The 10,792-nt window shown below is 38.0% G+C and overlaps 1 protein-coding gene across 1 annotated transcript; it reads right to left on the minus strand.

The window, feature by feature from the left end:
* Window positions 1-1,539: 1,539 nt before the first annotated feature.
* On the minus strand, window positions 1,540-9,140 carry btg1 (B-cell translocation gene 1, anti-proliferative). The gene is made up of 2 exons (XM_073838778.1): window positions 8,770-9,140; window positions 1,540-4,596 (listed from the first exon to the last, which is right to left on the minus strand). The coding sequence occupies exons 1-2, from the start codon at window positions 8,912-8,914 to the stop codon at window positions 4,193-4,195; spliced, it is 549 nt and encodes a 182-aa protein (XP_073694879.1). The 5' UTR covers window positions 8,915-9,140; the 3' UTR covers window positions 1,540-4,192.
* Window positions 9,141-10,792: the final 1,652 nt, after the last annotated feature.

Consider the following 10,792-nt stretch of genomic DNA (forward strand, 5'->3'; position numbering starts at 1 on the left):
AATCTTGACCCCTTAGGCTAAAGGCCTGTTCACACAAAGAAAGATCACTATATTAGCTGTTATGTCAAAATACCAGGAAAATATTATCCAAAACAATCCTATTGCACACTTTTAAGAGCCACTTGAGGAAAAAGGGCACTGCTTAAACATCTTCTGTGCTTGATTTGCTAACGATATGCCAGAGAAGAAAACAGTGATATTAGCTTGCTTTGATGTGACTGTTTGCTTTTGTGACTGTCAAGTTACAAGCAGCACCTGAAAGCAGTGGCTAACTACTAACTAGCTAAATCTTAACTGCATGGGCTAAAGACCTGTTCACAGCAAGAAAGATGACCATATATTAGCAGTTATGTCAAAATGGCAGCGGAAAATATTCAAAAACAATCCTATTGTACACTTTTAAGAGCCAGTGGAGAAAAAAATACTCATAAATCATATAAATTATTAGCCATATGCTAAACAAAAAAAATGGCAATATTAGCTTGCTTTTTTGTAATGATGGTGTAGTTACAACACCTAAAAACAGGGGCTAATAGTACTATCATGAATTATTAGCGATATGCTAAACAAGAAATTTCAATAATAGCTTGCTTTTTGTAATAGTGTCGTTACAGGCAGCACCTAAAAGCAGTAGCTAACTGCTAACTAGCTAAATCTTGACCCCTTGGGCTAAAGGCCTGTTCACAACAAGAAATATATCTATATATTAGCTGTTATGTCAAAATGCTAGAGAAAATATCCACAACCAATCCGACTGCACACTTTTAAGAGCCAGCGGAGAGAAAAAAACACTCCTAAAACATCTTCTGTACTATAATGAATTATTAGCTATATTAAAACCAAAAAATAGCTACATTAGCTGTCTTTTTGTAATGACAGTGTAGTTACAGCACCTAAAAACAGGGGCTAACTAGCTAAATCTTATAATCTCTAGGGTCAAGCCCTGCTCACACCAAGAAAATAACTAAATATTAGCTGAAGTTACGTCGTCTACCACTTCAAATGCTAACACACTTTAAAACATAGATTCTGACAGGCTGGCTGACTGAATTTTTAAACTGCTCACTAGCTGGAAAAAAAATCCTAAAGTGATAACAACATCGTTGTTGCTCTGTGCCATTTGTGTTTGTTATAATTCTGGTGTGGACTTCCTTATTTTGGCAGAATTAGAATGACTGCCCATTAAGTCCTGATGCTTTTCCACATATTCATGATTAATAAGTAACGGTGGGCATTTATAATTAACTTTAAGCAGGTTAATGTCTAATATTTTCACAAGCTAGAATCTACTGACGTCCATACAGACTTCCTCTCTTTGTCCTAACACAGGAAAAAAACTGAAGAGCAGGTCAGTGACATCAAGGTCTGTTACTAACTGGCATATTTTGTCTAAAATGGTGGAACTGGAATATATAAGCATACTCAGGTCTGTGAAACAAAACAGTGTTGTTATCGTAAATATCTTCCAAAAAAAACCCTAATGAAACATCAATGTGTTTATAAGTGTTTTGATAAAGAATAAGACCAGGCCCACGTGAAAACATTGCCAAGATAGGAAATCTTTTATTACAGAGAAAAAAACTTTTCTTCCAAAATATAGAAATCTGTACAACTTCCGCACAATCAATTTACATGAACTGTACAAATTTACAGCAGTTCATCACAACATACCCAAGAATGAGAAAAAGAATGAACACAAGAGATGTACAGACGGGAAAAATCACAAGATACAGACAGCTTTATCTTGGGTTGCTCAGAATTTTTTCTTTTTTGTTTTAATTTAAAAAAAAAAGAAAGAAAAGATAAGAGGAAAAAAAAGCAAAAACAAGGAAAGTCTATCAGCACAGAGCATGGAAACTGATATATATATATATATATTTTACCAAAACAACTTTGGTCCTCTCCAACACTCCTAACACAAATGGCTTCACTTATGAAAGAGGAATTCATGTTAAAATATGAAATACAAAAAGGAACACGTCTACACACAGCAAAATATCAATTATTGGCACTTCCCATATGTATGGTTATGTACTTACTCTACCATATGTTGTACAATAACAATACATTCTACAAATATGGAACCACCTCAGATGCGAAAGTGGCAATAACGTGAATCACTTCTGAAATGACCGACAAAATTCCCAACCGAATCATTCCCTTCTGTTTTTCACATTTTAACCTGCACATCCATACGGCTTTCAATGAATGTCTGTGGCCTGAGCTTGGCAATACATTCCAATCGAGACGCGACGGTCTCAAAGTCACATAACTTCAATGTTTAACCTATTAGTGCATTTCATGTGCTCTTGCCTCCGAGTTTAGACTCACGACGATACTTAAAACTTGTGTGCAAACGCTTACCGAAACCGAAACGGAGAGAATGCTGATGTTATTTCAATGGAGGTGGGGGACGCGGCAAAGTAGTTCGTAGCATCTAGATCTAAAAAGCACTCGATTTGTCTGTTCCAATTTGGTTACGATCACCAGAATGAGGTTAAAAAGCTTTCGTATTAAAACCATCGGGCGAAGGGGGCCGCCTCTCAGAGTTCAAAGCATTCAGAAGGGTGGGATAGCGAACTACGTCCAGACTCGACCCGTACTTAAGAAGTCAATCTGATTTAAAAACGGCTTTTAAAACAACACAGAAAGGGACGGCAGTGCATCGACAACCCGGCGCTACCCATGGTCCTCTAGGGTCAAAAGTATTAGCACGCTTAGGACTGATCATCAGCACCTTGTCTCGGCAGTTTAGCGGCTAAGGCAAGTTCAGTCCCAACCCGCTTATTTCTGCCAATGTAAACAGAATTGCCAGAACCAGCGCACTGCATGTCTCTTCCCGTCCCGACTCGGCCTTGAACGTAAGGCTCAGTAGGTTTTGGAGTGCGCTCGGGATGTGTGCTGGCATAAATACTCTCCTCCAGGCTGCGAGAAGGGGGCCGGAGAGGATTGTAGCTGCCCTGATGTGAGGGTCCTACCCCCTCCTTCGCCAAGCCAACGGAGGGAGGTGATATGTTTTGACGGCGCACTCCTAGACGACTGGCTGGAAAGTGCGTCGGGAGACCCTCTGTAACAAGCGAGCATCACTGGCCCGGCGATTCTGCGAGGAGATGGGAAACATTGGTCCGCTTTTCTTGCCGGTCTGTCGTCTCTTGCCACGTACTGGCCTTAAATGGAGTCTTAGAGACGGAGAACTAATCTCTAACAGCCTGAATCAGTCATTCGAAATGAAATATTGCAACCAGGTTTACGTTTTCGATTGAATGTAGAGGTACTCAATGGAATGCAGCTGGATCGAAGCGAAACGTCATCCCACACAGTCTAAAATGTCAAAGTGCATTCAACGACCTTTCTAAACCAGGCAGAAAGTAAAGACCACATCTGTTCCAAGTCAACAAAAACAAAAACAAACTTTGCTACATCTTTCATTTTGGTATGACGGGGGCTTAAATAAATCAAACGTTTAGTCTGCGTTGAGTTTTTTCTCTTTTTTTTGTTAGAAATTACATTCATCCAGGAGGGAGCCCCTAGAAAAAGCTACAAGCATGAACCTTTGCATCACAGTGCCATCGACGGCTAGCGTGGGTAACAGTATGACACAGGTATTCCACCGCGGCAGTGTACAGGATGGAGGCGGTTTGTGTCGTCCTGAAGCCCATAAAAGAAGGCCCAGTTGCGTACCAGCCACCGAGTAAAAAAAAGACAAAAGTACCGCTTTGTGGTCCAAAAAAGTGAGGTTTTAAGCAAAAGAGAGGCTCGTAGCGGCTACTCGGGACTGGTGCGGATACTCAGGACTGGGCTTCAGCGCGACAGCGAATGATGAAATGATAAAACAGGATTTGAGAGTAATTCCTTAACATTTTAGAGGGAGTTTATGCAAACATAAACCATGAAAGCGAAAGTGCAAAGTCAACATCGGCAGACGATGGTGGAAAAAGCCGCCCCAGGGCTACCGCCGCTGGGGTGGGGGCTGGGCGATGTTTCAGGTCTTCATTAGCTGCCCCAGGGTCAAGCCTCTGGTAGATCCAACACAATAACAGAACAGACAACCAAACGAGTGAAAATTAAACCTACAAGGTTTCCATCACCTGGACGATAGGACACATCCTGTTTTTTTTTTCTTCTCTTCTTTTTCTTCGTCATCTTGTCTCTCTCTTTTTTTTATTTTTTAAAAATGACTTCCGTGACCCATTTAGCTGGACACAGTCATCATGTATGGTTTAGCGGGGCTGGTGCGATTCATAACCAGTAGTTCCTCCTTGCAGCTGATGTGACTGTCCACCATCGGGGATACCTGGGCGACAGAGGAGGTGGGGTTGCTGATTCCAGTGGTGACGCTGGGGTTTCCGTTGGTGCTGGGATGGGACTCGTAGAGCACGCAGATCGAGCCGTCCTCTCCGATGCGGTAGGACACTTCGAATGGGTCCACCCACAATGTGAGCTCACTGGGAAGCAGCATGTATAGTTGCTGGATGCTCAGGCCGATGTGCTGACCGGCCTGTCCTACCAGAGGGTCCATCTTGTGGTTGATGCGTATGCAGCGATACCCAGAACCTTTGTTGGGACGGTCTGGGAACCAGTGGTGCTTGTATTGCTCTGGAAGAGAGAGATAGAGAAGGTGGGTTTATAATCTTGCATATATGAAGTAGTCAATAAAAGCATTGGTAAACAAAACAATCAACAACAACAAAAAAAACAGACGTTACAAATATGGGACCCTGGACCACAAAACCAGTCGAACTGAGATGTATAAACTGAGATTTATATATCATCTGAAAGCTGAGTAAATAAGCTTTCTAGTGATGTATTTGTTTGGTTAGGACAATATTTGGCAACCATTTGAAAATCTGGAATCTGAGGGTGCAAAATAATCAAAATATTGGAAAAAAAAAAATCACCTTTACATTTGTCCAAATGAACTTCTTAGCCATTTAAATTAATAATCAAATATTAAGTTTTGATATGTTTATGGCAGTTTTTTTTTTTTTTTTTTTTACACAAAATATCTTCATGGAACATGATTTTTACTTAATATTCTAATGATTTTTGGCATAAAAGAAAAATCTACCATGCTACTTACGACTGGTTTTGTGGTCCAGGGTAACATATTTGACTGAAATGTTTAAGGTTTTGTTTTTATGTGAAACTTGCAAGTTTTTTTTTTTTTTCCAACTCATTTACAGATACTTAGATATTAACATTCTGGATGATAATACTGAAAATAAAATTAAAGACAACAATCAATAGTTTTAAATTATAACTATTAATTGTAAGGTACATTAAAGACATCGATTTTAAGATCTGTTAAAAAAAAATGTTATTGAAGAACACTATTATCAACTTTTACATTTCACAAAAATATGTAAATGGAACTTGCAATTATGTTTTTTTTTAACTCAGTTGGGAATGCACAGATATTAAAACCCTAATAAGTTGCTACTAATTTTTGTGTTATAGCCGAAAACCTAAATCTGTTTGTTGTCTCAAAAATATAAAATAAAAACAATTGTTTTAAATAATAAGTTATCAATTATCAATTATATTGCACATAAAAATATAAATTGTAAGATTTGTAATGCTTAAGTTCTAGTAAACTGTAATATGGAGTATATAACACTATTATTAATTTGTGACCCTGGACCACAAAATCAGTCATCTGAAAGCTGAATAATTATGTTTTCCATTTATGTATGGTTTGTTAGGATAGGACAGAGATACAACTATTTGAAAATCTGGAATCTGACAGTGCAAAAATCTAAATATTGAGAAAATCACCTTTTACCTTTGACATTTTAAATGATTGCTAGATGTAAAATTAGGTAGAAATGAACAAGCATTTTTAAATATCCATTATCAGCCGATAATAAGGTATTATTACTAATATTGTTCCAGAATATCAATTTATGGTTTGAAAGTATTAAAATCCAGCAATTTTACTAAATATTCTAAATAGTCTCAGAACCAATCATAAACTTTTACGTTTAAATGTTTTGTTTGTGTTACTCTACTAATAACAGAAATATGCATGCAATGCAAGCAAGGACTTACAAATGATTACACTCAGAAACTAAAAGAAAAACAACTAAATAACACTCATCTGCCAACACATACCCTAATCATATTAACTAAACAAATTCAGATTCTGTTTGGCCATGTATTGCAGCAAACATAACAGTAATAAGGGGGCGAGGGTCTAGAAAGGATGTTGTCCACAACGTGAAATGATCGTTTGGTAGAACACAGATAAACAACCATTAACCATCTGTGTCAGAGGCCTACGTGACGGAGAGAGAGCAAACCATTTGATTGCACAATCCCCTTTTGGCCCGAGAGTCACAAAGTCTTCAAACACAACGAGAGCAAAAGGGTGAAGTCCTGGCAGAGCAGCTGGAGGGGGAGGAACCGTCCTCTTAAAGACAAAGCGTCCCTTTTAGGCAACCTGATTTCATTAGATACTACAATTCCAAACGGATCAGCTTTGCTTTTTGCTAGTAGATGATGTTTTAGTGACGCTAAACATCAAATCATGACTTTTAAAAGTGCCAAGTTACACCCTACACAAAGGACTAGTTTTCCAAAAAAGAAAAAGACTTTTTTTCCCCTTCTGGCTGTGTATTGGGTGACAGGTGGAGAACAGGAGACCGAGGGATGGGTCTCAAGCCTCTTTGTGCGCCTCTGAAATAGGCCAGGCCTCCGCAGGCCACCTGTAGACCTGGGTTAGATAATGCCGCCTGTGTGCTGTCTGTGACGTGACGTCCCATTCTCCTAAAAGCCTAGCATACAATGATCAACGCAGACCAACCCACCCAAAACTCTGGACGGAGCCCAAACCGCAACAATGCTTGTACTACACAATACGTCCAAATAACATTGCGGTGGCTGTATTAGGAAGTTCGATTTGTGAAACAACGCCTTCTGTGAGGTTGAGAATTAGGACAAAGCCGTGACGAACGTGTATTTAGCGATGCGATTAGAGAACAGGAAGCAGAAACAGATTTCCAGATCGATCTTACACAACACCTGTGTTTTCAATCTGGCAATCCTCTCTTATATGCACATTTGAACTGTGTGGAGAAGGAACTAACCCACTTTTTTTACCCTGTGGGGATTATGAGGAGTCTTTGTTCCATTGTGCGGACATATGTTGGGTTGAGAACGGCGGGAAGGGACGGAAAGGAAAGAAAAACTAAACAAGTCCTTTGTATTAGTAATAGGTGATGTGAAACTAGCGGCCACACATCCTCCCTTCATCCACAAGACGGCCATTTTGTCTGACTGGGGCCTCAGCTCCATTTGTTTACAAACAGCGTTTAGTCACTGCCTGCTCCCAACGAAATTTTAATACTTTAATACATTTTAATACTAAACATATATGTTTTATAACATTTAGAGGTTCTTACCTGACTTCAAACACTTGTGTATGTGTGTATAACCTAAATGAACTTCTTGTATTAACATGTTTGATTGTTATTCAACCGCTTAACCACGTTTTTATTCTAATTTATCATTTTTTGTCTTCTGAATCTGAACAAATGGCCTTACAAATTGGTGGTCTATTAAAAAAAAAACACACACAAATAAATAGAAAACGGAAACAATGGGTGGTTGAAGCAAAACAACAACATTAAAAGAACAGATGCTATTTTTATGTCTAGCCAGAAACAATAAGAATAATTAATGGACTCCAATCTGACTTTTTTCATCTGATTAAATATTCAAACTAGCATAAAATGCAACGGCCTGAGATCAAAAGTGATTCTATTGTCTATTCAGCTTGTTGCGGATATTGATATTACGCACTGTACTTACATGTTTATTATAATGAAACACAGGCACAGGTTGTACTATATGCACTACTACCAGTATGCAAAAGAGATGAGGCATCAACCCTACATCTGATATCGTAGATATTCAGACTTGCTGTGCATTACGTAATTTACTGCCTATGACATATGGCAAGCCATACGTTTAGTCCTTAAATCTATACAGTATTTAATTTTACAGTTCTCTTTCGTTTAATTACCACCAAGTAATTTAATATTAAATACCTTGTTTTAATTTCACTAGTAACCAGTTATAGTAGTAGTATTAGAAAAGGTACTAGCAACATTTTGAATGCATAAAAGACTAACAGTCTAAATATAAAATAGAATGGCATGGCTAGTTTGTTAAAAATATAACAACTAAATAGTTACTGGGATAGCGACTAGCGAATCAAAAAGATACTAGTTGAATATACAATATTGAGATAATCGATACTCTTGGAATAATTGTTAATGAATAGAGGTTTCTCTTAGAATATTTAACCATTCACTATTAAATTGCTTTCTATTTAGTAAAAATACGTAATTTGATCAAAGAAAAACCTCTATAGAGTGTGGAATTAATTAATGTTAAAACGGCTTGCCATACGAAACCATTTTTTTTTTTTTTTTTTTTTTTTTTGAACGACGTAAATAACCCGTCAGTAAACTGAGCTAGTAATTACGAGATCATCTATATTCTCTATGTATACACTTATCTATAACCATGTTATATCTTTTTGGCCGTTTTTTGTATTTTGGGGGGTCGCTGTTTGTGTCGAGGCTTTCGGCTGTTTATGTTCGTGCGCAACGCGCCCGCGCGCTTCCGCCTATGTGGCCAAGCACATAAATTAGCTCATAAACAAAGAGATCGGTGTTTTCCCACACTTTTCAGAAACAAACGAGACACCTAAATAGAAAGTTTATATAATAAAGTCCATTTCCGTCTGTAAAGGCTGATACTTACCTGCCAGGATGTCCTGTAGAGACTGGCTGAATGTCTGGAGCTGTCTGTCGTTCACATGTCCTTTAATCCGCAGGAATCTCGACAGAAACCCGACGGCGGCGCTTATCTCTGGCTTCATCGTTCCTCGGGCACAGAGGGTATGCATTGAGAGGCTCCGTGCGCTTTATGGCCAATGCGCCTGTGTTTCCGTTTGCAAAATGATCCTTGTTTTTCGCGTGTTTTATTTCTCTGATGCCTATGCTGAGCATTTATTTGTCGAGGCAGGAAAAAGTCAGGGAGTACTAGGTGTTCCAGGACGGTACAGTGCTGTGACTTGGCTTGTTTTGTCCGAAAAAACACATAGAGGTGGGCTCCACCCTCCTCCGTCACTGTCCTCCAGCAGAGTAGACCGTAACGAAAGCGAGCAGCGCTTATGTAATGCCCCCGCCTGCTACCAGCAGCAACAGCAACAACGACCAGCCAATCACAACGCTGGGATCATGTGACGGTGCGCGGAGGAGTGGGCTCATTCCGTCACAACTCTAGAAATAAACAGAGCATGTGAAAAAAGGGCTGGATGAAAGCTTTTAACCCTTTCCTCTGAACCACAACATTACAAAGACTTCCTTCTCATATGCAGACATATAATAACGGCTCGTCCTGTCGTTTAGGAGATATACTTCTGCATTCTGTAGCATTCTCTAATGATATTTGGAATTTCCCACTCTCTTCAAGGGGAAGACCCTATGTTTAGTGTCTTTAGAATAGTACACATGTACATCCCACACAACCACAGGTTTCTGATCAAACAGTAGGTGTTTTTTTTCTTTTTTAAGGAAGTGTTAAATAAGATTAAAAAAAAGAAAAAGAAATAAAGGACCACTGTGTGATGTAAAGTCCTACCATGAGATTTGAAGCCCTAGTGTAAAATATAGTCTCAATATTTTTTTGAATTTGCAACTTATTTTGTCTTCTGGGGAACATGTAAGTATCTTGTGTAGCTTCTGAAGGGCAGTACTAAATAAAAAATAATACGATATTTAGGCAAAATAAGAAAAATGTACACATTTTCATTCTGTTCACAACCCCCACCCCAGCTCTTAATGCATTGGTTTTTTCTTCTCAAGCATTAGTAAGTGTTTGAACCTTCTGAAATAGTTGCGTATGAGTCCCTCAGTTGTCCTCAGTGTGGAAAGATGGATCTCAAAATCATACAGTCATTGTTGGAAAGGGTTCAAATACACAAAAATGCTGAAAAACCATAGAATCTGCGGGACCTGGAGGACTTTTCTGAAGAACAGCGGGCAGTTTAACTGTTCAGGACAAACAAGAGACTCATGAACAACTATCACTAAACAAAAAAACACAGCTGTGGATTATTCCGGTAACAACATAGTATTAAGAATCAAGTGTATGTAAACTTTTGAACATGGTCGTTTCAATAAATTCAGCTATTATTTTTTTTTATAGACTATATGTAAACATCCTTCATGCGAAATATCTTATTCAGGTCAGTACTAAATAAAAAATAACATGCATTTTGTATGATCCCTCTTATTTTGGTAAAATAATTAACATTTTGCAGATTCTGCAAGGTGTATGAAAACTTTTGAACTTTTCAATTGTACATGAAGAGTTTGATTGGAAAAACAGATCATTTCATAAATCATGTTTTTGTTATTGTGATATGATATCACGTTTTAAATGTGTTTTATTGTGTTAGCTGTATTTTTTTAGTTGTTTTTAATCAAAACAACCTAAATGCAGTTTGATTTATATTACTTGGAATGCAGAATAAAGAAAAACATGATTTTGGAAAAAAAAAAAACAATTACCTGTTTTTGCAAATATACACCATATTTGTACAAAATAGAAAAAGATAGAAAATAACCAAAAACAATAAAACTATTTGTATTAGCTTCAAAAAGAGCAAAAAGAAAATTCTGGTAGACTGTATGTGGTTGTGGACCCGTACATTTCCACAGCTTGTTTTTTTTTTTGTTTTTTTTTGTCATCCCTGAGAGAAACCTTGGCATTAGTGGAA

The sequence above is a fragment of the Garra rufa genome, chromosome 4 (genome assembly GCF_049309525.1).
Source record: "Garra rufa chromosome 4, GarRuf1.0, whole genome shotgun sequence".
NCBI classification, from domain to species: Eukaryota; Metazoa; Chordata; class Actinopteri; order Cypriniformes; family Cyprinidae; genus Garra; species Garra rufa.